The 27339-nt window shown below is 46.6% G+C and overlaps 1 protein-coding gene across 2 annotated transcripts in view; it reads left to right on the forward strand.

The window, feature by feature from the left end:
• LOC115481819 (synaptonemal complex protein 1-like) overlaps window positions 1-27339 on the forward strand; it is a 314023-nt gene that overhangs the window by 103018 nt on the left and 183666 nt on the right. For both annotated transcript variants that reach the window (XM_030221227.1, XM_030221228.1), the window contains exons 6-7: window positions 3575-3691; window positions 11904-12014. In XM_030221227.1, the coding sequence (XP_030077087.1) occupies window positions 3575-3691; window positions 11904-12014 (228 nt within the window). The remainder of the gene's footprint in view (window positions 1-3574; window positions 3692-11903; window positions 12015-27339) is intronic.

Here is a 27339-nt window from a genome sequence, read left to right on the forward strand (position 1 = left end):
TACCAGACAGGGCAGGCACTGGATACCAACTAGGCTGAACAGGAACTGAGGGTCAGAGGGGAAAGGAATGTACATGGGCAGCAAGGCAGGAAACTGGGCTAGGACTCACAGACAGACAATACTACACAAAGCAGGAAATGGACAAACTAAAGGACAGGAACTGAAAGCTACCACGCAGCCACTGAAACAGGGTACAAATACTGACAGAGAAGAGACAGGACTGAAAGCTGCAGAGCAGCCACCAAAACAGGGTACAAATACTGACAGACAAGAGACAGGACTGAAAGGTGCAGAGCAGCCACTAAGCTAGAGACATAGACAAACAATAACTAGACAAGGAATACAGACCAGAAACAAGACTAGGGAAGTAAGCAAATAAACCTAAGCTAACCTACACACAAATAACTAGAAACAGTCAAGGAGCTAAACAAGAAACCAGACTAGGCAGAAGTGCAACAAAGCACCAACAGACCAGGGACCTTAGACGATGCAAAGGCAAACTCAGAAGGTTCCAGGTGGTAATAAACCCATCAGCAGCTGCAGGAATCATGAGGCAGCTACGGGTGAGGCTAGCTGCCAAACTTAAAACCAAGTCTGGAGGGCTGGAATATCTGGACCGGACCAGAAAGAAAGTCTGGAAAGTCTATGGCAGCCACCAGTTCTGGCCACCAGAGGGCAAGAGGAACACAAACCAAGACACAGGCAGAAAGCATACTGAAGCACAGAGAGGCTTAACACACACAGGTGCAGTATAGTGGAGTAATCAGAGCCATGCTGGAAGCAGCCAGCACACAGAGACAGAACTAACTCAGGAAGAACAGACAGAAGCCAGCTCAGAAGCTGACTGCCGGAAATAAGGTGAGTCTGAGATGGGTCACGACCACAATCGTGACACGTACTGGCTGATAACTGTCCAATGTCTGAGACATGTATGACGCTGTCAAACCTTTTGCTATCTTATAAACCAAAGTCAACAATTTAAAACAAATCCTGTAATAGACAGGAAGCCAAAGTAATTGTTTCAAGATTGGCGTCACATGGTCAATACAAGTCAACCCTTTTATCAACCTTGCTGCTACCTTTTGTAACATTTGTAGTGCTCTACAGCATATTTCTTAGCTAAATTTTTGCTTTTTTGTACATTTTTTTCTTGTGTCATGCAGTACTTCTCTCAGAATATTTGTTAGGATTTTGATTGTTTCCTAGTTTATTTTGTCATGTTGCCCACTGTAAGCCTCGCAAAGAACCTCAGGCTCCTGGATGAGGTACTAATTTTCAAAATCAAGTCATTCATGGGCCCTTTTACAAAGTCGCCTAGGTGTATATGCGCATCCTACGTGTGTCAGTTTGGAGTTACCGCCCGGCTACTGCATGGCCTGGGCGGTAATTTCATTTTTTACGTGTACCAGAAAATCATTTTTATTTTCCTGCATGCAGTGGAAACCAGGCAGTAATCGTCATTCCACGCGCGTAGATGATTACCACACAGTTACCATGTGAGACCTTACCGCTAAGTCAATGGGTGGTGATAAGGTCTCAGACCCAAAATGGACACACACCAATTTTTATTTTGCCACATGTCCATTTTCAGCAAAAATTTAATAAAGGCTTTTTAATAGGCACGCTGAAAAATGGATCTGCGTGCACCCAAAACACCGCCTACACTAGCATATCCCATTTTTCAGTGCACCTTAATGAAAGGACCCCTCAGATTTTATGTGGCTTGGTTTCCAAAAGATCACTCCAGAACTGTAAATTGCTTTCAGACAGCTAAAAGTTACTTTAAGGAAGCCTGGACTCGTCCAGCAAGAGTGAATGGTTCTCATTGGAATAGAGTTTCATTCTGGGGGTAGCCTTTTTAGAGTGGCCACAGGGGTGGGTGAGAGCATGGTACAAGTGCAGGGGATACACAGGGGGCAAAATGAGGTTTGGAGGGCCCATGCTTCACTGCCTCCAGTGGGAAGCCATTTGAGCCAGTTTTACTGGAGGTGCATCCAAATAATCTCAGATCAGTGGGTCCTCTAAGTTATTTGAGAAGACTGTGTCCTGAAGTTCGGTCACCAAATCCTAACAGTTTCTTGGAATCCCCGTATTGTTCCCTGTGGAAGGTGCCTGCCGAGAAAACACTGAAAAAGCTTTTACAATTAGGGACAGTTGTTTCGGTTTCTCCAAAAGAACAGGGAACAGGCAGATACTCAATTTACTTTGTAATGCTCAGGAAAGAGGGCTCATTTCACCATATCTTAGATCTCAAGAGATTGAAGAAAGCTCTGGGATTCCAAGATTCCAGATGAAAACTTTGAGACTAATGATATTAATGGTCCACCAAGGAGAGCTAATGAGGCATATTTCAAAGCACTTTGGGAGGCTAAGTTCCATAGGTTTCTATGGAACTTTGGGAGGCTAAGTGCTTTGAAAATATGCCTCTTTATGTCCCTGGATCTGACAGAACCTTATGTGCATATTCCCATTTAAGAAGAGCACTAACATTATCTTCATTTTTAGTTCTGCACTTCCATTCGGGTTAGCAACAGCTCCAAGGACAATAATCAAGGTTGTGGTGGTACTTTGTGAAAAACAGGAGTATTGGTACATAATTATTTGGATGATTGGTTTATCAGAGAAAAGTTGTACTAACATAAGAATATAAGCGTTGCCATACTGGGACAGACTGAAGGTCCATCAAGCCCAATATCCTGTATCTTCATTAAATGAGAGCGGCTGAAAGAGGATGAGCAAATATATAAATAACACATGACTAGAGAAAATGATTAAAAAAATAAAAGTAATGATGATGAGCAAATATATAAATAATACATGACTAGAGAAAATGATTAAAAAAAATAAAAATGAAGATACAGATTAGGTATGTGTCCTTGATTTTACGCCTCTCAATGGTTTTACAATCTATATATTTTTTCTATTTATGTCCAAGCCAGTACCCTTTCTTTGCTGGTATTTTATACAATTTATATGTATTATATATGTTTGTAATTTGTTTTTTTAGTTTATAATGTTGAGGTTTCTGACATATTTATATATTTTATATATATTTATATGCCTATTCGTGTGTTAATATATTTTTAAAATTATATTTTGCATTGCATGTTTTTCTATATATGTTTATCTTAATGTGTTTTTAAATATTCATATTAATTTTGAATTTAAAAGAGACAATGTTTATAATTCATGTCTATGTTTTACATGTACACTACTATTCGTATTGATGTTTTTATGCATATTTTTATAGAGATACATATTGTTTATGATTCTCTATGTTTTATAATTTGATACGTTTGTTGTTTATTATAGCCCCTGACGCAGCCCTATTGTTGGGCGAAACATGGCCTGTGTCAGGCATTTGTCTTACATACGGTATCTTCAATAAAGTGGTTTGGATATTATATTGATCTGCTAGTTTGTTTTCCACATTGGATTTTGCAGATCGCTTGCCTTGTTATTTATTATGATTATGCATGCGTTAATAAAGTAATCACATAATTCCTCAGAGTGTACTTATGGTAGCTTCTGTAGTAAAAATAATAATAGCAATTTGCTTTGGATTTTTTTAAAGGTGACTCAACTGAAAACAAAATTGGAAAATATTAGATTACAATTTGAAAAATCTAATGACAGCTTACAAAAAGAAATAAAGGAGAGAAGCTTTACAGAAGAAAAACTTCGAGGAGAAGTACGTTTTTGCTGACCATAATAGCACTAATTTATTCATGTAGAACTATTTCCCAAATGAATGGGTTATCCATATCTTATGTATATGTATCTTATATAATTAGCCAGTATCTTAAAAGTTTGAACTGTAATTTTGTGTCTTACAAGAAGCTTTTTGAGGAAATATGTACCTACAGATCAGAATTCAAATGCCGTGATCAGCGAGTTTGTTAAAAGTTGGCTGTGACGTTTTAAGTCTGTATCTTATATATTTAGTGCCACAATCTGGATAGTAAATGGTGCTGAATATATGTAGAGAAAGATGACTGCTGTTAGCTGTTTGGATGGCAGCAGTATTCAGCTGCTGTCTGGATAGCTATGCAGTTTAAGTTAGAACAGCCTTTTTGCTGGCCTAAATTTATCCTCATAGCTACATGGATAGTGGCTGAGTATCACTGCCTATCCTTAGTTAGATGGAACATACATACTCTACCCTGACTCCACCTCAGCACTGTGTGAAAAGCACCAAGGTGGTCTGTAAGAATATTCAGCAGCTCTGTGCAGATAGTGCCTCTGAATATTGGTTGACAGGGCACTTATTCATATAAAGGGCAATTCTATAAACTAGGCGCCTGCATTTAATCACAAGGAATACTAACATTTATGGGCCCAATATTCAAAGTGATTTAACTGGTTAAATTGCTTGGTTGGGGCTAGCCACTAATATTCTGTGACACTTACTTAACTGGCTAAGTGCCCTTCAATATTGCAGTTAGCACTGACCTCAAAGCCAGCTGTGCTGCGGGCGGAGTCAGCACTTAGCCTCTTAAGTGGCCAGGTTTACTGCATAAATGGGACCGCATAAGTGTCTGGCCTCTTTTTATGTGATAACCCATGGCTGCTTAAGTTCTGAATATTGACTTAAGCGGGTATGTTTTAATTGGCTTAAAAATAACTGGATAATCAAAGCCGGAGCTTGCCCAGGTCCTGGCTTTGAAGGGAATAACGCTGTTGGCAGTGAGCAAAAATGTTCACTGCTGATGACTGAATATTGAACCCTACGTATTTAAGTGTATGCTTACCCATGATTGTGCCAGCTAGGTGCTTAAGCACTATTCTTAGGGTTACCATATTTGCCCCCCCCCCCAAAAAAAAAAAGAGGACACATGCCCCACCCCGCTACACCCCATCCTGCCCATGCCACACACCCCACCTCGCCCCCTTTCACACCCCACCCTGCCCCCTGTCACATACCGCCCTGCCCCTTTCACACCCCCCCCCCAATCACACACCCCTAAGAGTGTCCTATTCTCCCCTCCTCTTACCTTACTATACTGCCCTGGTCGTCTAGTGACCTCTTCAGGGCAGGAAAGAGCCCCCTCTTTCCTGCCCCCAGCGCCTGCTTACTGTTCCTTGCTGACTCCGGTCCTGGCGCCGATTCAAAATGGCCATCAAGAGTTGAAGTGGCCTCAGGAGACTTCAACTCTTGGTGGCCATTTTGAATCGGCGCCGGCCCCAAAGAGCTCACTAGACCACCAGGGCAGTATAGTAAGTGGAGTGGAGGATAGGACACCACTAGGCCTGCCTGCCTGCCCGTTTGTCCGGTTAAAGAGGACATGTCCGGGTAAAACCGGACATATGGTAACCCTAACTATTTTGTAACAGTGTGCATAAGTGGCATACTGCATAAACGCAAGGGAAACATATATGGGTGGAGCATGGGCAGTCAATGAGTGGGGATCCCACTAATATGCATAAATTATAGATTACTGTAAGTTACATACATCCCTGCTGCAGTCACACTAGGTCTGTGGCTGGTGCAACTAGGCCAGTAAATGTGAGATTACTAGGTTACGCCCAGATGCCATTATAGAATAGGTTTGCCACCACTCCTCATTGAGGTGCCTAGATGGAGGGTCCTACTTAAAGAATTGCCCCCATAGTGCCTGGTGCTATATGGAAAAGTGCTTTTGAAAATCTACTATAATAAAACGCACCCTCAACGTTCTGAGGACACTGATGTCACTGAAGTCACTCAGACTCCCAGAACGGTTCGTGGATTCATGGTGGTGAAGCCACCCCACTGACCCGTGCCCCGCCCTCGCGTCAAACGTCATGACGTCGAGGGCGGAAAAAAAAAGTTAACTAAAGAAACGGATCGCACCCACGCAAGGGGAGGAGGAGTAGGGTCCCTACTCCTCCCCCTGCCGACCCACCCGCGGAAAGGGAAACCACCTCCAAAGCTCCGGAGTCCAAATGACTCCAGAGACCACTGTTCCGACATCCAACACCCCCCCCTCTCCCCCCGCGCACCAAAGCTCTAAAAGTAGAAGCCCCGCCCACAGAATGGTAGACCCGACCCCCCCCCCCCCCCCCCCAAAGCTGCAGGTCAAAAGAAGGAGGTCCAACACCCCCCCCCCCCCCCGCAACAACCGCCTCCTAAGCCACCCACCTTTGCGTTGCTTTGCCGGCGGGGGACCCGAAACCCCGCCAGCACAAGTCCTGTCTGCTGACTACGGCGTCATCTTTGGGTTGCTAGCCTGTGCAGGCAGGGCTTCTGTGCGTTTGACGTCCTGCACGTGCAGGACGTCAGACGCACAGAACCCCGCCCTGCACAGGCTAGCAACACCGAAGATCGCTGTAGTCAGACTCAAGTCAGCACACACAACACAGGACTTCTGCTGGCGGGATTTTGGGTTCCCCGCCAGCAAAACTACGCAACGGTGGGTGCGATGGCCACGGTGGGTGGGATGGCGGCAGGCGGGTGCATCGCCGTGGGTGGGATGGCGGCTGGAGGGGGGGCATCGCGCGGAGGAGGCGCTTCATTCCTTCTTCTTAAAAGCTGGATCCTCCCCCCCCCCCCCCCCCCCAAAACTGAACCATACAACACACATACTGTCACGTCTGTGGCCGTGACCACCCTCATACTTACCCTGTTTCTGGGAGTCAGTGGCTGTGCTGGCTTCTGCTTGTCTCTGTGTCTGTCTCTGTCTTAGTTTCTCTCTGGCTCTGTGTGCTGATTGCCTTACTGGACCTCACCTGTGTGGGCTATGCCTCTTCCAAGATGGCTGACGCCTCCTCTATGCCAGTATCCAAGATGGCTCCTGCTTGTCCTTCCTGTGGGCTCACTTCCCCTGTGTGTCAAGCCTCTGTTTGAAGGCAAGGAACTTCCTGCCTTTGTCCTGCGGGTGGTGTCTCATCAGTGAGGTCCTTTATAAGGAAGGCCTGTGCTTGCAGTCAGTGCCTTCGAATGGTGTCATTGTCTGGTGTCATGCCCAGAGGCCGACAGGTTAGTTAGTGTGTTGCTGCGCTGCTTCTAAGCCGGTCTTCTGTGTGGGCTTGCCCTTCTGTTTAGTACCTGTGGGCTTCTTGCTCTTCTGTGTGGGCTTGCCGTTCTGCTTAGTACCTGTGGGCTTCTTGCCCTTCTGTGTGGGCTTGCTCTTCTGTTTAGTACCTGTGGGCTTCTTGCCTTTCTGTGGGAGGCTTGCCCTTCTGTTTAGTACCTGTGGGCTGCTTGTCCTTCTGTGTGGGCTAGTGCCCTTCGGTTCACAGTACCTGTGGGCTGCTTGCCCTTCTGCGTGGGCTGCTAGCCTTCTGCCTTTAGTCTGTGTTGGCAGCCTGACCTACTCCCTGCTTGTATATTCTGTGTGCACATCCTGAACCTTGTATATCCTGTGTGCACATCCTGGCTGCTAGCCTTCTGCCTTTAGTCTGTGTTTAGAGCCTGCTGTTCAGCCCTGGTTTCCCCGTCTGTGTTGGCAGCCTGACCTACTCCCTGCTTGTATATTCTGTGTGCACATCCTGAACCTTGTATATCCTGGGTGCACATCCTGGCTGCTAGTCCTTCTGCCTTCGCTGTGGAGGTAGCCTCTGCAGCTCAGTCCGGGTTTCCCCATCTGTGTTTGCAACATGCCCTACTCCCTGTCTGTATATTTTGTGTGCACATCCTGAACCTTGTATATCCTGTGTGCACATCCTGGCTGCTAGTCCTTCTGCCTTCGCTGTGGAGGTAGCCTCTGCAGCTCAGTCCGGGTTTCCCCATCTGTGTTTGCAGCCTGCCCTACTCCCTGCTTGTATATTCTCTGTGCACATCCTGAACCTTGTATATCCTGTGTGCACATCCTGGTTCCTGCTTGTTCGTCCTGAGTCCTGGTTTTGGCTAGCTAGTGTTATCCGGTTTTCCGCTCTGCCTAGCTACCTTCTGTCCCGTGTGTCTACCTTGTACCTTGCTTGTATATCCTGTGTGCTTATCCGGATCCCTGCTTATGTATCCTGATTCCTGTATCTGTCTAACTAGCGTGTATCTTCTGGGGGATTTATCCTGTTACCTGCCTCGACCTAGCTAGTGGGTTTGCCCTGGGGGTATTCCCAGTCTCCCCTTCTTCCTTGCTTGCATGTCTGCCCTAGTCCCTGCTCCTGATAAGCCTCTGTCTGTCTAGTCTGTCTGGTGTGTCTGGCTTAGCGGCTGCGTGCAGCGCTTAGTGCAGTCTAGTATTGTTCCCTCGTGTTTCCTAGACCCAAGGTGGGTCCTCTGGGTCTTCAGTTCCGGCCTTGCCCTACAAGTCCTGTCGGCCGCCCGCACGCTAGAGCTCAACTGTAGCGGAAAGGTGGCTAAGTACAGGTGAAGCGGTTCCTGTTCTGCCGGTTCAGTTGCCTACTTTCAGTCCAGAGTTCCGGTCTGGTCCTTCCGGACGTCCAGTTCCTAGACGGTCTTGCCTGCCTCTGCCGCTTCGCGGCAGGGGCCCAAGGGCTCACAATTCCCAGTGCTGCCTTGAGGACCTGACAGCATGCCAAGGCCCTCGAGAACGCGACACATACACACTCTCATCTGGCAGCGCTTCCTCACCCCCCTCCCCCCACACACACTTACTCACTCTCATTTGGCCACACTTCCTCAACACCACCCCCCAACACACACACACTCTCATCAGCCAGCGCTTCCTGAAACCCCTGCCCCCCCCCCCACACACTCATCTGCCTGTGGTTCCTGACCCCCCCACACACTCACTCTCATTTGGCCACACTTCCTCAACGCCCCCCCCCCCAACACACACTCTCTCTCTCTCTCTCTCTCTCTCTCTCTCTCACATCTGGCAGCGCTTCCTGAAATCCCTGCCCCCCACACACACACTCACTCACTCATGTGGCAACCCCCCCCCCCCCCCACCACACACACACACACACTCAGTCTCTCATATCGCACCGCTTCCTGAACCCCTCCTCCACACACACACACACACTCTTGCTCATCTGGCAGTGCTTCCTGAAGCCACCCTCCCCCACACACACTCATGTGGAAACACTTGATAAACCGCCCCCCCACACACCCACTCACTCATCTCGCAGCACTTCCAGACCCTCCCCCCACACACCCCTCTTCTTCCAAGCTGAAACCCCCAACACACACCCCCACACACACCCCTCCAACACACACACACTCTTTCTCACTCTCATCTGCCAGCGCTTCCTGAACCCCCCTCCCCCCACCCACACTCTCTCTCTCTCATCTGCCAGCGCTTCCTGAAACCCCGTACACACACACAGAGACACTCACTCTCTCTCATCTGGCTGCGCTTCCTGAAACCCCTGCCCCCCCCCCCCCCCCACACACACATACTCACTCACTTATCTGGCAGCCGTTCCTAACCCCCCCCCCCCCCCACACACACACACACACACTTACTCACTCTCATTTGGCCCTGCTTCCTGAACCCTCCCCCCCCCCCCCCACACACACACACACTCTCACTCTTCTGCCAGTGCTTCCTGAACCCACGCCCCCAACCACACACACTCACACTCATCTGGCAATGCTTGATAAACCGCCCCCCCCCCCACACACACACACACACACTCACTCATCTGGCAGCACTTCCTGAACCCCCACACCCCTCTTCTTCCAAGCTGACAACATACCCACACAACACACACACACTCTCTCTCATCTGGCAGCACTTCCTGAACCCCCCCCCCCCCCCACACACACACACACACTCACTCTCTCTCATCTCGCAGCGCTTCCTGAAACCCCATACACACACACTCACTCACTCTCTCTCTCATCTGCCAGCGCTTCCTGAACCCCCTGCCCTCCCCCCCCCACACACTCACTCACTCTGGCATCGCTTCCTCAACCCCCCCCCCCCCCCCCACACACACACACACACTCACTCTCTCACTCGCATCTGGTAGCGCTTCCTGACCCCCCGCACCTCTCTTCTTCCAACCTGAACCCCCCCCTCCTCCAGCACACCAATTGCTTGGGTGCAGTGGCGAGAATCTCAGAGACAGAGTAGGGGGGCCTGACACCAGAGAGACACAGGAAGGGAGGTATCTCTGTAACACACACACTCTCTCTCTCACATACAATGTCTTTCTGACTCTCACTCTCACACACTCTGTCTCACACTGTATCACATTCACTCTCTATGTGTCACACAGTCACTCACACACTCGCTTGGTCTCATACACTCACTCTCACAGAGAATCTGTGTCTCACACACACTCTCTCGCACACACACACACTCTCTCTCACACTGTGTCTCACATATGCACTTGCACACACTCTCATTCTCACACACACACTCTCACAGACACACTCACACCCAGACTCACTCTCTCTCTCACACACACACTCACACTTTCACTCTCTCTCTCTCACACAGTCACTCTCACATACACTCTCCCAAACATACACACTCCGAGGAAAACCTTGCTAGCGCCCGTTTTATTTGTGTCAGAAACGGGCCTTTTTTACTAGTAAACTATAAGAGGTAGATATTCAGCCACAATAGTCAGTGTTTTTTTAAACGTTGACTGTCGCTGGCTAGATTAGCCCCTGATCAAAAGCATTTAACAGGCCAGGATCAGCACCTGACCAGTTAAATGCCCCATATCCAGCAATATTCAGCAGGAGATAGCTATGTGAATATTGGCCCCATAGGGTACATTGGATTTCTCTTATACTGAGATGTGCACTGTTTTACCACGACACAATCTCTAGCCAGTAATGAACAGGTTGATATTTAGCTGCTGTGGTCCACATTTTTTTTTTCAAACACCAGCTGTAGCTGCCATGAAAAATCCAGATATTCAGAACCAGTATCCAGGCAGTGGATACAGCAGTGACAAGTACCATTAACTGGATAGTACAAATATTAAGGTAACCAGGGAAGCCATCTTCTCCAAGTGGCTTGAATCCACTGAAAACATACCCCCCAATATTCAAAAGCATTTAACCGGCCAGGATCGGCACCTGGCCAGTTAAATGCCCTATATTCAGCGGGAGATAGCTGTGTGAATATTGCCCCCATAGGGTACATTGGATTTGTCTTATATTGAGATGTGCCAAGGGATTAAGAGGCTCATTTTCAAAGCAAGTAAACTTAGAAAATCACATAGGGCGTCTTTTACTAAGGCGTGCTCATGTTTTAACGCGCACTAAAATTGTGGGCGTGCTAAACGTTAGAGACGTCCATACGAATGCATTGGCATCTCTAACATTTAGCGCGCCTACAATTTTAGCGCATGCCTTACTTAGTAAAAGGCCCCCATAGTTTATTATGGGGCTGATTTTCAAAGCACTTAGACTTACAAAGTTGCATAGTAACATATGGAACTTTGTAAGTCTAAGTGTTTTGAAAATATGTCTTAATGTAACTTTGTCTATATACTTTGAGAATGAGCACCTAATTTTACTGTGGAGGCCAGAAGGTAAAACAGTAGCCACATGTCCCATGCTGTTGTTTTTTGGCTCATTATTTTTTTCTCTGAATTTCTGTGAGAGTAGTCCATGTCAGTGCCTTCAGCTGATTTTACCATTATATGTTTGATTTTTTTTTTCTGCTATGAAGAACTCCTGTTATAGATAAGCAATTTTGACCTGTTATAGATAAGCAATTTTGACATTTCAGTAGGATTATGAAGAATGTTACCTCAACAATTTCTGAAGTAGTGACTGGGTAGTAAAACTTTTAATAGATGAAGGCTGCATATTATTTTTCATCCTGTATCATTTTGAAATACCTCATAGTACCTTGAAGTTACAGCTTTTATTTTAATAGTTTGATTAAGTGCTCCTTTTACAAAGTTGCACTAATGATTAAGCCCATTCAAATCCCATGGGCTTCTTCACATTCAGCACACTCTAATCGGTAGCATGGCTTTGTAAAAGGAGCCCTAAAATACTACACTGATATGTATTAATTTGAATGAATAGTTCTACTTTCTGTTAGGCTGAAAGGATGAAAGTGATTGCTGATGATGCACAGAAAATGCAGAAAGAAACAGATATAAGATGTCAACACAAAATTGCTGAAATGGTGGCACTTATGGAAAAGCATAAGGTAAAAGTTAATTTTGAGATGGTATGCAGTATCTAATACTTGATAAAGATCACAAGAATTTAGAAAAGTTATTTAATTAGTAATAGTTTTTAGTAAAAGAAAAATTTACTTTAATTCTGTAATTGTTAGCTGTTGAACAACGCTTTTGTTTGGTGTCAAAACAATTCAGAAAGAATAATCAGATAAAGATATTCACAAATTATCTGGTGCTCTTATGAGCAGAGCAGTGGTTCCCAAGCTTTTTTGGCTTGTGGCACCCTTAATGTCTGAGCAATTTTTTGTGGCACCCCCTGCCTCTGGCCACACGGGTCTCAATCCCCCTCCCACCCGGCAATGTGGGGCTCCACCCCTGCCCCACATCATGTCCAATATTTCTCCTCTCTCCCCCATGTACCATCTCCCCCCCCCAACCCATGTACCCTTGTAATCCATTTTTTTACCTTGTTTCTGGGGAGAGGAGGATGAAGAAGAGCCCGGACCTGAGCACAGGAGGGAGGCAACATAATATCCTGCAGCCCCGTCCTCCCTCCTGGGGAGAGGAGGATGAAGAAGAACCCGGACCTGAGCACAGGAGGGAGGCAACATAATATCCTGCAGCCCCGTCCTCCCTCCATGACAGCTGAGTAGTGAGCAGCCAGGGTCACAGGGCAGGAGCAGGCCTCCAAACCTCCAGACTGCCGACATCGGCAGCAATTTGTAAGCGCTGCCTTCAGCCTGCTCCGAAAGCCTTCTTTGTCCAGCCAATTCCTGTTCCCGTATAGGCGGGATGCTGTACAAAGAAGGCTTTGGGGGCAGGCCAAAGGCAGCTGTTACATCATTGCCTGCAACGTGCGAGCAGGTGTGCAGTGGAGAGATGCACTTGGCGTGTGAACTCCCAAATGTCCCACGGTACCCCTGTGAGTTTGCTGCAGTGCACAGTTTGGGAAACACTGGAGTAGAGGGAACACAAGCTGAGTTGTGTAAACAATAATGTTTAATATACAGAGGAACGTTTATACTAAAGTGTGATAAATGTTTTTGTTTACCTTATAGTAAGTGCGAAGCCTGAGTGGTAACTGTTGAGGTGTTCCTGGCATCTTCACATACATTTACCACACAGAAAATTTTTTTTACCACTTGTTAAGTGCAGTTGCAGATAGCGTGGATGCACTACCATATGCATGCTATCTGAATCAGTAACAGTACACACTAAGGGGCCCTTTTACAGAGCAGCGGTAAGCTCAACGCGGGCTTACCGCTCGTTCTTCCGGGACTACTACCAGCCCAATGTGGCCGCCGGCGGTAGTCTTGTCCCGAGTGCACGCCATTTCTGAGGGAAAAAGAAAACCCATGGAAATGCTTTGCACGGCGGTAACCCAGTGGTAATTGGGCCTCGCCGAGTGCTGCCCGGTTACCACTGGGTTAGCACGGGAGCCCTTATCGCCACTTCAGTGGGTGGCGGTAAGGGCTCCCCACTGCATGGCCATGCAGTAAGAGTTATCTCACTAAGTGGCCATATTTTTTCTGCTTTTACCGGCTGTGGAAAAAACGGCCCTGGCGCATGGGAAAAACAGCCCCCACCACTTGCGAAGGGTCCTTTTTCCTGCAGCTTGGTATAAGGACACCTAAGGTACTGTATACTAACTGCAGTGCACAATCTACACTCATTCCCTGCCCATTTCCCACTGCAAAGCAAGATATGCAGTTAGCGCATGAATTAGTGCAGGCTTGTCCACGTTCAGTTCTTGTGGGCTGCAAACTGGCCAGATTTTCTGGATTTCCATAATGAATATGCATAAGAGAGATTAGGCCCAATGTTGAATATCCAGGTCAAATTCAGTCTGTAGCAGTCAGTGCCTTAAAAATTGCTGACCGCCACCAGCTGAATATTGATTCAATCTCCAGTACATAGTAACAATTAATAGCGTTCTAATATAGCAGAATTTGTGCCCCATGTGGAGGGGCATAATCGAACGGGGATGACCATCTCTAAGGGCGCCCATCTCTAAGGACGTCCCGGCAAAGGGGCGGGGAAACCCGTACAAATCAAGGTAAGGTATACACAAAAAGTAGCACATATGAGTTTATCTTGTAGGGCAGACTGGATGGACCATGCAGGTCTTTTTCTGCCATCATTTCATTTACTATGTATTATCGAAACAAGATGGGCGCATGCCAAAGACGGCTTGATACATGCAGACAAGCTGCGTGTATAATAGCCGTCTACAACCTTAAATAAATTGCTGTCTACAACCTTAAAAAAATACAAGTCCAGGTGAAAACATCCAAGTGCTCGTCAGGGATGTCTTTTTTTTTTAGTATGGGTGAAGGACGTCCAAGTGTTAGGTGCCTTCGCTATGCCTCCATCCCTGTGACGGGCAGTTGAGGATGCCCAAAATGTGGATGTTTCTGTGAGAAGGATGTCCATGCCTTTGCTATGCCTCTGACACCCCCTTTATTTATTTGGATTTTGGATCACAAGTAGCAGCAGTGGGATTTGAACTGGCCACCTCTGGATTGCAAGACCAGTGCTCTAACCACTAGGCCACTCCTCCCCTCCACTCCACTCCCTTGAAAGTTGGCCGTCCCTGGGGGGGGGGGGGCAGTTCAGGACGTCCAAAATGTTTGAAAGAAGGACGTCCACGCCTTCGCTATGCCTCAGCTGACACACACACACCTTTCCCCCCCCAGGGACCTGCATACTACTGCGATGGACCTGAGTACGATATTTGAGGCTGGCAAAAAAGTTTTTAAAGTTGCTTTTTTCAGGGTGGGAGGGGGTTAGTCACCACTGGGGGAGTCAGGGGAGGTCATCCCTGATTCCCTCCGGTTGTCATCTGGTCAGTTCGGGCACCTTTTTGAGGCTTGGTCATAAGAAAAAATGGACCCAGTCAGCCAAGTTCTCATCAGGGACACCCTTCTTTTTTCCATTATCGCTCGAGCACGCCCATCTGTTAAGCATGCCCCAGTCCCGCCTTCGCTACACCTCTGACATGCCCCCGGGAACTTTGGTCGTCCTCGCGACGGGAAGAAGTTGGGGACGCCCAAAATTGGCGTTTGATTATACCGATTCGGGCGATCCTGAGAGAAGGACGCCCATCTCCCGATTTGTGGGCGCTCTTCTCTTTCGAAAATAAGCATGTTAGTTCCTGGAATCACCCACAAACCCAATACACAAACTACCAGGATTCGTAGTTGGTCCAGGACAACAGAGCCAATAAACTAACAGGTTTATTGTCCATTAGAACAGTGAACGCTTGAAAAACAGATGAAAAGGTACAGCAAGCAATAACAGATAACCAAAACAAAGATCGCCATTAAAATTATTTAACACTTGTTACTAACTGGGTAGCACCTGAGGAGTTTTAGGAAATTAGCTTCTCACAAGTCTTGAACAGGGCCTCAGGACAGAGATGTTTCTCCTCTGTTCTCCCCAGCTGAGAATGGGGAAAATCCAGTACCTCCTGGCTAGATTTGAACTCCAGGGCCAATGAGAGCCCAGGACACCAACTTTGAAAGTATCTGGCCAGTGATACTGCAGATTGCCTTTCCACAAGCTTAAACTGGAAAAGAAAACAGCTTTAAGAAACAAAAGAAACTCCATCTGCTGGCCAATCAAGTACATATACATAAGTATTGCCATACTGGGAAAGACCAAACATCCATCGAGCCCAGCATCCTGTTTCCAACAGTGGCCAATCCAGGTCACAAATACCCGGCAAGATCCCAAATATGTACAAAACATTTTTTTCTCTGAGGACAAGCAGGCTGCTTGTTCTCACTGATGGGTCGACATCCACGGCAGCCCAGAGGCGGTAATTTTTCCACAGCAAAAATAGGCAAAGTTTTCCCAGAGCCTTCTGGAGTGCGGGGCGTGCACACCTCATATGCGCGGCCGTCTTCCTGCCCGTCGCATGAGAGACCCCGCTTAGTTTTTTTCTTTTCCGTGGTGGAGAGCGGCTGCTTGTCGGTCTCTCTCCCTCTTCAGCCCAGAGAAACAGCCTTTGTTTTGACAACTTATTAGTCATTGCTTCTTCGTTTTTCTTTCCTTTCCCTGTTTCCCTTAAAAAGTTTTAAAAAAAAAAAAAGTCCTTTATTTCTTAGTTTTGGCCTTTTAAGTTTCCTTTCATTTTTGTCGCGGCCCTCATAGGCTGCGCATATGCGATTTCTCATTTTTGTGTCTTTTAATTTGGCACAATCGCGAATATTGACTTCGCCGCCGCCGCTATTTTTCTGTCCATGTCATCGAGGACTCCCAGCAGCTTCAAGAAGTGTACTCAGTGAAACGGGTCAATCTCAGGTACCGACCCCCACGCGTAGTGTCTTCAGTGCCTTGCGCCCGACCATCGCCCAGACGCATGTAAGTTGTGTCTCCACCTTAAAAGGCGGACACAAGCATCAAGAAAAGCTCTTCAAGACCGTCTTTTCGGAGCTTCGACTGGTTCTTCGGCGTTGACATCGGTACCGAGGTCGTCGTCGTCGATATCAGCACTGGAGATGGCATTAACCTCAGGAGCGTAGGTAATTGGTGTCCGGAGACCACCGCACGCTGGGAGCAGTGAGCCATTGAGTGGGTCTCCACCTGCCTCAAAGTCTCCTGCTGTGCAGGCCCCATGGGACCGACCACTTTCGGACCCGACCCCAAGGAGGCGTGTGGATTCCACGTCCTCCTCGTCGGTACCGAGGAGTATTGATGACTTGCATCGAGCGAAGGCGAAGAAGCATCATCATTGGTCTCCTTCCAAGCACGGTACCAGGAGCTCCGGGGCGTCGAAGGATTTGACACCCATGAAGCGCCAACGCTGGGAGGACCACTCACCCTCCATTCAAGAGGTGTCGGTGCGTCGGTCTTCAGACAGCCCAGTACCGCCTCCTCGACCTCCACAGATTCTGACGCCGGCTCTTGCACTGACCCCGCAGCCTTCGACAGTGACTCTAGAAGAGCGCATCCGAGCCATTCTTCCAGTTATTCTGGAGGGGTTGCTGTGTCAGTCTGCTCCGGTACTGGGGGTGCTTGCGCCCTCTGTACCGCTGATGGAAGCGGCAGCTGGCTCTATGCCTGTGGTGAGGTCTTCGACACTGGTGCCACTTGCGGCATCAGTGTCGGCTGCCACCCAGGTCGACTCCCCGTCGACATACCTGGAGGGAGCTCCATTGTCGCCAGCATGAGAGTCGACTTCTCGAAATCACCATCGAGGACATGGTTCCTCGGCGTCGAGACAGGCCCGGTTTTGGACTGCAGTTAAGGAACTCTTGTCCGATACCGATGAGGATGCCTCGTGGGATGAAGGGGAGGATCTCAGGTATTTCTCTTCTGAGGAGTCTTGTGGTCTTCCCTCTGATCCTACTCCTTCACCAGAAAGAAAGCTTTCTCCCCCAGAGAGTCTTTCTTTCTCTTCATTTGTCCAGGAAATGTCTGTGGCTATTCCCTTCCCTGTGGTATCTGAGGATGAGCCCAGGACTGAGATGCTCAAGCTCCTTGACTATCCTTTGCCACCTAAGGAGTCATCCACCGACCACCGTTCCTTTGCATAATGTGCTCAAGGAGACACTTATGCGGAACTGGATAAAACTACTAAGTAATTCCACCAGTCCCAAGAAAGCTGAGTCCCAATATCGGATTCACAGAGAACCTGAGCTGATGAAGTCGCAGTTACCTCACGACTCTATGGTTGTGGATTCCACTCTCAAGAGAGCCAGGAGTTCTAGAGACTTTGCCTCGGCGCCCCTGGGAAGAGAATGTAGAACCCTGGACTCTTTTGAGAGAAAGGTCTATCAGTCCTCTATGCTCATGGCCAAAATTCAATCCTACCAGCTCTACACAAGCATTCACTTGAGGAACTTGGTGGATAAGCTCCCTCCGGAGCAGGCCAAGCCTTTTCAGGAGGTGGTCAGGCAGCAGAAGGCATGTCGTAAATTCCTGTCCAGGGGTGCTTACGATTCTTTTGATGTTGCATCCAGGACTGCTGCCCAAGGTACAGTGATGCGCAGACTCTTATGGCTGTGTGCCTCTGACCTGGACAATCGAGTCCAGCAGCGGATTGTGGATGTTCCTTGCCGGGGGGGGGGGGGTAATAGTTTTGGCGAGAAAGTCAAGCAGGTGGTTCATCAGATCACCCAGCGGAAAACCGCTATGGACAATCTCTCCTGCCGGGCGCCTTCTGCTTCTTCCTCATCAGGTAGACAATTTTTCCGGGGAAGGAAGAATGCTCCCTACGCCTATAACAAGCGTAGGTACAATTCTCCTTCCCAACAGCCTTCTCAGGAACATCCCCAGTGCGTTCGTTATCGTCAACAGCGTGCGCCAAGGCAGGCCCCTGGAGCTCCCCAGCAAAAGCAAGTGGCGGGCTTTTGACTGGCTCCAGCTGGGCATAGCTGCTATAAAAGTGTCCGTGCCGGACAATCTGCCGGTCGGAGGGAGGTTAAAATTTTTTCACCAAAGGTGGCCTCTTATAACCTCCGATCGGTGGGTTGTTCAAATAGTCCAGCTAGGATACTCCCTCAATTTGATCTCCAGACCTCCAAATTGTCCACCGGGAGCTCAGTCCTTCAGCTTCCAGCACAGGCAGGTACTTGCAGAGGAACTCTCCGCCCTTCTCAGCGCCAATGCGGTCGAGCCCATTCCACCAGGGCAAGAAGGGCTGGGATTCCATTCCATGTACTTCCTTGTGCAAAAGAAAACAGGGGGGATGCGTCCCATCCTAGACCTAAGGGCCATGAACAAATTCCTGGTCCAAGAGAAGTTCAGGATGGTTTCCCTGGGCACCCTTCTTCCCATGATTCAGGAAAACGATTGGCTATGCTCTCTGGACTTAAAGGATACTTATACACACATCCCGATACTTCCAGCTCACAGGAGGTATCTTTGATTCCGTTTGGGAGTGCAGCACTTCCAGTACTGTGTGCTGCCCTTTGGTCTGGCGTCTACGCCCAGGGTCATTACAAAATGACTGGCAGTAGTTGCAGCGTCGCTACACAGACTGGGAGTGCATGTGTTCCCTTATTTCGACGATTGGCTAGTGAAGAACACCTCAGAGGCAGGAGCTCTACATGCAGATGACGTATTCAACTCCTGGAGCTACTCGGGTTTGTTATAAATTACCCCAAGTCCCATCTTCTCCCCGTTCAACAACTGGAATTCATAGGAACTCTGCTGGACTCACAGATGGCTCGCACCTTTGTTCCCGAAGTGAGAGCAGACAATCTTCTGTCTCTAGTTTCCATGGCCAGAGCGTCTCTGCGGATAACAGCTCGGCAGATGTTGAGACTTCTAGGCCATATGGCCTCCACAGTTCATGTGACACCCATGGCCCATCTTCACATGAGATCAGCTCAATGGACCCTAGCTTCCTAGTGGTATCAAGCTGCAGGGGATCTAGAGGATGCAATCCAGTTCTCCACTGATTTTCACAAGTCCCTTCAGTGGTGGACAATTCGATCCAATTTGACCGTGGGACGGCCCTTTCAAATTCCTCAGCCACAAGAAGTGCTGACAACGGATGCATCCCTCCTGGGGTGGGGAGCTCATGTAGATGGGCTTCACACTCAGGGAGTTTGGTCCCTCCAGAAAAAAGGTCTTCAGATCAATCTCCTGGAGTTGCGAGTGGTCTGGAACGCTCTAAAGGCTTTCAGAGATCAGCTGTCCAATCAAATCATCCAAATTCAGACAGACAATCAGGTTGCGATGTACTACATCAACAAGCAGGGGGGCACCGGATCTCGCCCCCTGTGTCGGGAAGCCGTCCAGATGTGGCTTTGTGCTCGCCGTTACGGCATGTTTCTCTAAGCCACGTATCTGGCAGGCGTAAACAACAGTCTGGCCGACAGATTGAGCAGGATAATGCAACCTCACGAGTGGTCACTGAACATTGGTGTTGTCCGCAAGATTTTCCGAGCATGGGGCACCCCCTCGGTGGATCTTTTTGCCATTCAGCTCAATCACAAGGTCCCTCAGTTCTGTTCCAGACTTCAGGCCCACGACAGGCTAGTGTCAGATGCCTTTCTCCTTCATTGGGGAACAGGGCTTCTGTATGCATATCCTCCCATACCTCTGGTGGGGAAGACTTTACTGAAACTCAAGCAAGATCGTGGAACCATGATCATGATTGCGCCCTTCTGGCCGCATCAGATTTGGTTCCCTCTTCTTCTGGAGTTATCCTCCGAAGAGCCGTGGATTGGAGTGTTTTCCAACCCTCATCACTCAGAATGAGGGGGCACTTCTGCATCCCAACCTCCAGTCTCTGGCTCTCACAGCCTCTGGATGTTGAGAGCGTAGAATTCACTTCTTTTGGTTTCTCTGAGGGTGTCTCATGGATTTTGCTTGCTTCCAGGAAAGATTCCACGAAGAGGTGTTACTTTTTATTTTTTATTTTTATATCATTTACAATAATTTTTCAAGCATAACATCTTGAAAGATAGTGATATAAACATATTATTATCCAATAACTAAAGTTATAACAACTAGAGTATCACAAAAATCACTCAAGTCCTCAAATAGATTCCAAGACTTAGGAATTAGAGGAGAAATAAGGAAATAAAAAAGGAGAATAGCTATACGCGAAGGGTTACAGTGATAAAATATTATGTAGCTCCAGTTGGTGTCTTAGAGGCGATTAGTTTGGAAAGCTGAGACGGATCAGTGAAAGTATATTTAACATTATCAAACCTTATAACACATTTACAGGGGTACCTCAAAAAAACGGTACCCCCAAATTGAATTACCGCCGGCTTCATCATGAGAAATTGTTTCCTCTTCTTTTGCGTCTCTCTTGAGAAATCAGGAAACAGGGAAATTCGCAAACCTAAAAATGGCTTCTCCCTATGTTTAAAAAACATCTAGAAGAGCCATTGTTTATCAGGAATTAGAGCCACAGTAGCGACCAAAGTCACAGGTGTGGCCAGTAATGTATCCGATGTCTCAAGAAAGGCTGAAATGTCCAAAGTCTGTTGTACACTTTGTTCTGTCAATTTTGGAGGAAGATAGAGAATTCTTGAAAAGGGTGGCAAATTTGATTCTGGTATACATAAATTTTCCATGAGGTATCTCTTTAACATGTCCCCTGGTTTTATCATTGCATTATAAGGAAAATTAAGAAAATGCAAATTTTGATTCCTAGTGTAATTTTCTAAATTCTCAGTTTTAATCCTTAAGCTGGATACTTCTTTCAAAAGTGAAAATTGTATATTGTCCAGTTTCTTTACAGTTTGTTCCATAGTATCCATTCTAGGAATCATTTTTTCAACCTCTATTTTTTGCTTCTCACTAACTTGCTGAGAATGTTTAGTTGTAGAAGCAAGAAACATTTGTCCCAGTTGGGACATAAGATCCCACAATGAGTCCAGCGTTACCTCATTAGGTTTGGTAGTAAGTTCAGCAGGAAATACAATCTCTTGAGCCGCCTTTCTCCCTCAAATCGCCTGTAGTTCTCCCGCTTCCTCTGCAGGCTGGCGAGTCTCTCCTGGAGGCATTACCCTCCTCTCTCCCGCTGGAACTAGTTGAACCTGGGTCCCCAGCGTCGGCGCTAACTCACAACTTCGGGGAGGCACCGACGTTCCAAACAGCGGGGAACTCGCCGCCATTGGTTGCGGGGGTGGAGCGCTAACCTCGGGACTCAGTGTTGTCTCGAGTTCAAGGGACGCCAAAAGCTCCTCATTCCCGCCAGCGCCCGATCTCGAACCAGTCCCGGAAACCTCACCGACCCTCTGTTGCACCATGAACCGATCCATCAGTCCAGGTATCTGGGAAGGGGTCTGGGGGACTCGGGCAGATGCCCTTCCTCGTCGTTTAGGCATTAAAAATCCAAAGCAAAACGATGCAGCAGCGAGCCGCGTTAGCGTGCGGCCATCTTGGAATCCTCTGGGAAGGTCGAGGTGTTACTTTTTCAAATGGAGGAAGTTTGCCGTCTGGTGTGATAGCAAGGCCCTAGATCCTCGCTCTTGTCCCACTCAGACCCTGCTTGAATACCTTCTACACTTGTCAGAGTCTGGTCTCAAGACCAACTCCATAAGAGTTCATCTTAGTGCTATTAGTGCTTATCATTATCATGTAGAGGGTAAGCCTATCTCTGGACAGCCTTTAGTTGTTCGTTTCATGAGAGGTTTGCTTTTGTCAAAGCCCCCTGTCCACCAGTGTCATGGGATCTCAACGTTGTTCTCACCCAGCTCATGAAGTCTCCTTTTGAGCCACTGAATTCCTGCCATCTGAAATACTTGACCTGGAAGGTCGTTTTCTTGGTGGCAGTTACTTCAGCTCGTAGAGTCAGGGAGCTTCAGTCCTTTGTAGTGTATGCACCTTATATTAAGTTTCATCACAACAGAGTAGTCCTCCGCATGTACCCTAAGTTCTTGCCAAAGGTGATGTCAGAGTTCCATCTGAACCTGTCAATTGTCCTGCCAACATTTTTTCCCCGTCCTCATACCCGCCCTGCTGAACGTCAGTTGCACACCTTGGACTGCAAAAGACAATTGGCCTTTTACGTGGAGCGGACAAGTCCCTTCAGACAGTCCGCCCAAATGTTTTGATCCCAACAGAAGGGAGTCGCAGTCGGGAAACGCACCATTTCCAATTGACTAGCAGATTGCATTTCCTTCATTTATGCCCAAGCTGGGCTGAATCTTGAGGGTCATGTCATGGCTCATAGTGTTAGAGTCATGGCAGCGTCGGTGGCCCACTTGAAGTCAGCCTCCATTGAAGAGATTTGCAAGGCTGCGACGTGGTCTTCAATCCACACATTCACATCTCACTACTGCCTTCAGGATACCTGACGCGACAGTCGGTTTGGGCAGTCGGTGCTGCAGAATCTGTTCGGGGTTTAGAATCCAACTCCACCCCCTAGGCCCTGTTTTATTCTGTTTCAGGCTGCAATCTCAGATGTTTCTTTTTTTAGGTCAATCTAAGTTATGCCCTCTCCCTCGCCCTGCTTGTCTTCGTAGAAAGTGAAGGTACATACCTGTAGCAGGTGTTCTCCGAGGACAGCAGGCTGATTGTTCTCACAAACCCACCCACCTCCCCTTTGGAGTTGTTGTTGTTCTCCTTGATATTGCTTTTTGACATAATTGAGTGAGGACTCTCGCGCGACGGGCGGGAAGACGGCCACGCATGCATGGTGTGCGCGCCCCTCGCTCCAGAAGGCTCTGGCAAAACTTTGCCTATTTTTGTTGTGGAAAAATTACCGCCTCTGGGCCGCCGTGGACGTCGACCCATCAGTGAGAACAATCAGTCTGCTGTCCTCGGAGAACACCTGCTGCAGGTATGTATCTTCGCTATACTGCTTATCCCAGAAATAGTGGATTTTCCCCAAGTCCATTTAATAACGGTCTATGGACTTTTCCTTTAGGAAGCCATTCAAATCTTTTTAAAACTCTGCTAAGCTAACCGCATTTACCACATTCCCTGGCAACGAATTCCAGAGTTTAATTACACGTTGAGTGAAGAAAAATTTTCTCCGATTCGTTTTAAATTTACTACATTGTAGCTTCATCGCATGCCCCCTAGTCCTAGTATTTTTGGAAAGCGTGAACAGACGCTTCACATCTACCCGTTCAACTCCACTCATTATTTTATAGACCTCTACCATATCTCCCCTCAGCCGCCTTTTCTCCAAGCTGAAGTGCCCTAGCCACTTTAGCCTTTCCTCATAGGGAAGTTGTCCCATCCCCTTTATCATTTTCGTCCCCCTTCTCTACACCTTTTCTAATTCCACTATATCTTTTTTTAGATGCGGCGACCAGAATTGAACACAATATTCGAGGTGCGGTCGCACCATGGAGCGATACAAAGGCATTATAACATCCTCATTTTTGTTTTCCATTCCTTTCCTAATAATACCTAACATTCTATTTGCTTTCTTAGCCGCAGCAGCACACTGAGCAGAAGGTTTCAACGTATCATCAACGACGACACCTAGATCCCTTTCTTTTTCCGTGACTCCTAACGTGGAACCTTGCATGACGTAGCTATAATTCGGGTTCCTCTTTCCCACATGCATCACTTTGCACTTGCTCACATTAAACGTCATCTTCCATTTAGACGCTCAGTCTTCCAGTCTCATAAGGTCCTCTTGTAATTTTCATGAAAACATTTACAATTCACAGGCTTGAAAACCAACTGTTTCTCCACAGATAGCTTCTACCCCATATGCCAACTTGAAACAATAAACTTTTAGCAGAGACTTAAAATGTTTTAATGAACTCTTTTTCTGGAGTTCAGAAGGAAGATGATTAGATAATGTCAATACCAACCAAAAAATGCACTCAAATGGGTAGATTCCCAGTCAGCACATGAAAGTGCTGGTAAGGGCCAGTCTGTGTTCTACAGATGATCTTAACATTCAATTAGGTGTTTAGGGTATTATCATTACAGCAAGGTAAGAAGGAACATCCTCAAAACCTAAGAACAGAAATATTGCCATACTGGGACAGACCAAAGGTCCTTCAAGCCCAATATCCTTTTTCCAACAGTGGCCAATTCAGGTCACAAGTACCTGGCAAGATCTCAAAAGAGTAAAACAGATTTTATGCTGCTTATCCCAGAAATAAGCAGAAGATTTTCCCAAGTCCATCTTAATAATTGCTTATGGACTTTATTTTTGGAAATTGTCCAAACCTTTTTTAAGCCCTGCTAAGCTAGCAGCTTTTCCATGTGCTCTGGCAATGAAATCCATTCCAGAGTTCAATTACATTTTGAGTAAAGAAATATAGCATTCGATCATATCTCCCCTCAGCCGTCTCTTTTCCAAGCTGAAGAGCCCTACCCTCTTTAGCCTTTCCTCATAAGGTAGTTCTCCTATCCTGTTTATCATTTTTGTCGCCTTTCTATGTACCTTTACTAATTCTGCTATATATTTTTTGAGATGTGGTGACCAGAATTGCACACAATATTTGAGGTGCAGTTGCACCATGGACTGACTGATACACAGGCATAATAATCTCAGTTTTGTTCTCCATTCCTTTCCTAATAATTTGTAACATTCTATTTGCTTTCTTAGCTGCTTCTGCACACTTAACAAAGGATTTCAATGTGTCATCAATGATGACACCTAGATCCTTTTCCTGCGTGGTGATTCCTAACGTAGAACCTTACATAGTTTGGGTTTCTCTTTCCTATATGAATCACTTTGCACTTTATCACATTAAGGAGCTTATTTTTGAAACAGAAAAATGTCCAAAAAGCGGAACAAATCAATATGAGATATGTAGCACTGATTCATTAAAAAAAATGTCTAAATGATCTAAATTTTCATAAGGCCAAAAAGCCTCTTCTTAAGACACTCAACATCTGATCAGAAAAAATAAGATGAGAATCAATATCTAAATGAATTTACCACCATTGCAGGTGTTTCCAATAGTACTGGAACTATTGGAGGGCAAACTGAATTTCTTTTAAGCCAAAATGCAGTTGTCCTTGTCATATTTGATACTAAATAGTGTTTAGCAAGCCAGTTGTAAATAGTATTAAGGCAGTTCTGTAATGGACCCAGATCTAATGCTACAGTAGAAACTCTAGCTATCCATAAAATATCATCCACATATACATGGGCACTAATCAGAAACTCCTGTATTAAGTAAGCAGTGGACCCAAAAAATATTAAATAGAATGAGTGAAAGGGTCAAATCCCGGGTTACCCCATAAATGAGGTTTTGCATCTTAGATGAGTCCAATCCCTTGATACAAATGTACAAGCTGTCAAAAATTAAATAAACCACTTCATAAACATTTCCTTTATTCCAGTTGATCTTAATTGATCATGTACGCAAAGCTGATGAGTGACCAGATCAAAGGCTGATGCGAGATCCAGTGACACTGCCAGTACCAACTGATCACTATTTAAAGTAGCACACATGCCCATTCGTCACAAATATTCTACAAAGATACACATCGACACTCTTTAAGTCAGACACAAATACCTATCTATCTATATAAAATACATGATACAGTTTACTCACCTCCTCCACATAGCCCCTACACAGCCTAAGACAATGTTTCCCAAGTCCAGTCCTGGAGTACCCCTTGCCAGTCAGGTTTTCAGAATATCCACAATAAATATGTATGAACTTGATTTGCATACACTTCCTCCATTATATGCAAATCTCTTTCTTGCATATTCATTATAGTCATTTACTATGATATCCTGAAAATCTGACTGATAAAGGGTACTCCAGAACTGGACTTGGGAAACACTAACCTAAGCACACTTTACCATGCTTCTTCCCACATAGTTCCCAGCATAGATATATATTAGCAGGGCTGGATTTACATATAAGCAGGGCTTTTTTTGACGGGGTACTGAGAACCGGCACCTTTTCTGTTGTCTGCTAAAATTGACCCATGGACCCCAAGTTTTAATGAAAGAGCTGAGGCTCTACACACCAATTCTGCCTTGTCATACATTCTGTGACCGGTTGCAGGGGGCTTGGCTGTTGTGGGATGGGTCCCTCAGTGATTACCCCACCCCTGAAGAGTGGCCTAGCATTTCAGTACCGGTACCTTTTTTACTAGGAAATACGCACTGCATATAAGCAAGGCAAAATACAGCTTAGGGCCTCACATTGTGATCCTCAGCTACCCGAAGTACCAACCAAATACTGAATGTGATCTGAGAAGAAAGCAATACAGTGAAACCTCGGTTTTCATTGACTTCGGATATCGTCGGTTTCGGTTTTCGTTGATTTTTTCAGTGAAAAGTTTGTCTTGGATTTCGTCGGTTGCCTCGGATTTCGTTGGCGTGCCCACATGACCTTGCTGCTAATTTTGCAAAAACAAAGGGCGACCCACGCGTTTTCCTGCTCATTGTGGCATTGTTTCTAGTTGTGTGAGCATCACCCCGCGCTTCTAACGCAATGCACGCAAGATAAAATCACATGTGCTCAAATCTCATTTTTCCTGTTAAGTGTTTCCCTTGCTAATAAGTTAACCCTTTCCCTTTAGCTCCATCATGGGACTATATTTATTTATAAAATGTGTTTTTGGTATGTATTTTGGAGTGTCTAAAACAAATTAATTGGATTTACATTGATTCATATGGAAATAATTGCCTCGGTTTTCATCTGTTTCGGTTTTCGTTGATTGTTTTTGGATGGATTATCAACGAAAACCGAGGTATCACTGTACTAATGTTGTAATCGACCTGAGGACAATGACCTTGCCAGCAATAACACAGAAAGCATTTCGAAGCTTGGGGAGGGACTGCAGCTTTTTCTGAAATAATTCCTACATGTGGGAAGGGAGAGGAAAGACTACGTAAAACAGAGGAATTCAATAAGTGGCTTGAAATTTGGTGTAAAGAAGAAGGTTTTAGATACATAGGAGAAAAAAATAACAGGCTATACTGTAATGATGGGCTACACC

The sequence above is a fragment of the Microcaecilia unicolor genome, chromosome 12 (assembly GCF_901765095.1).
Source record: "Microcaecilia unicolor chromosome 12, aMicUni1.1, whole genome shotgun sequence".
NCBI classification, from domain to species: domain Eukaryota; kingdom Metazoa; phylum Chordata; class Amphibia; order Gymnophiona; family Siphonopidae; genus Microcaecilia; species Microcaecilia unicolor.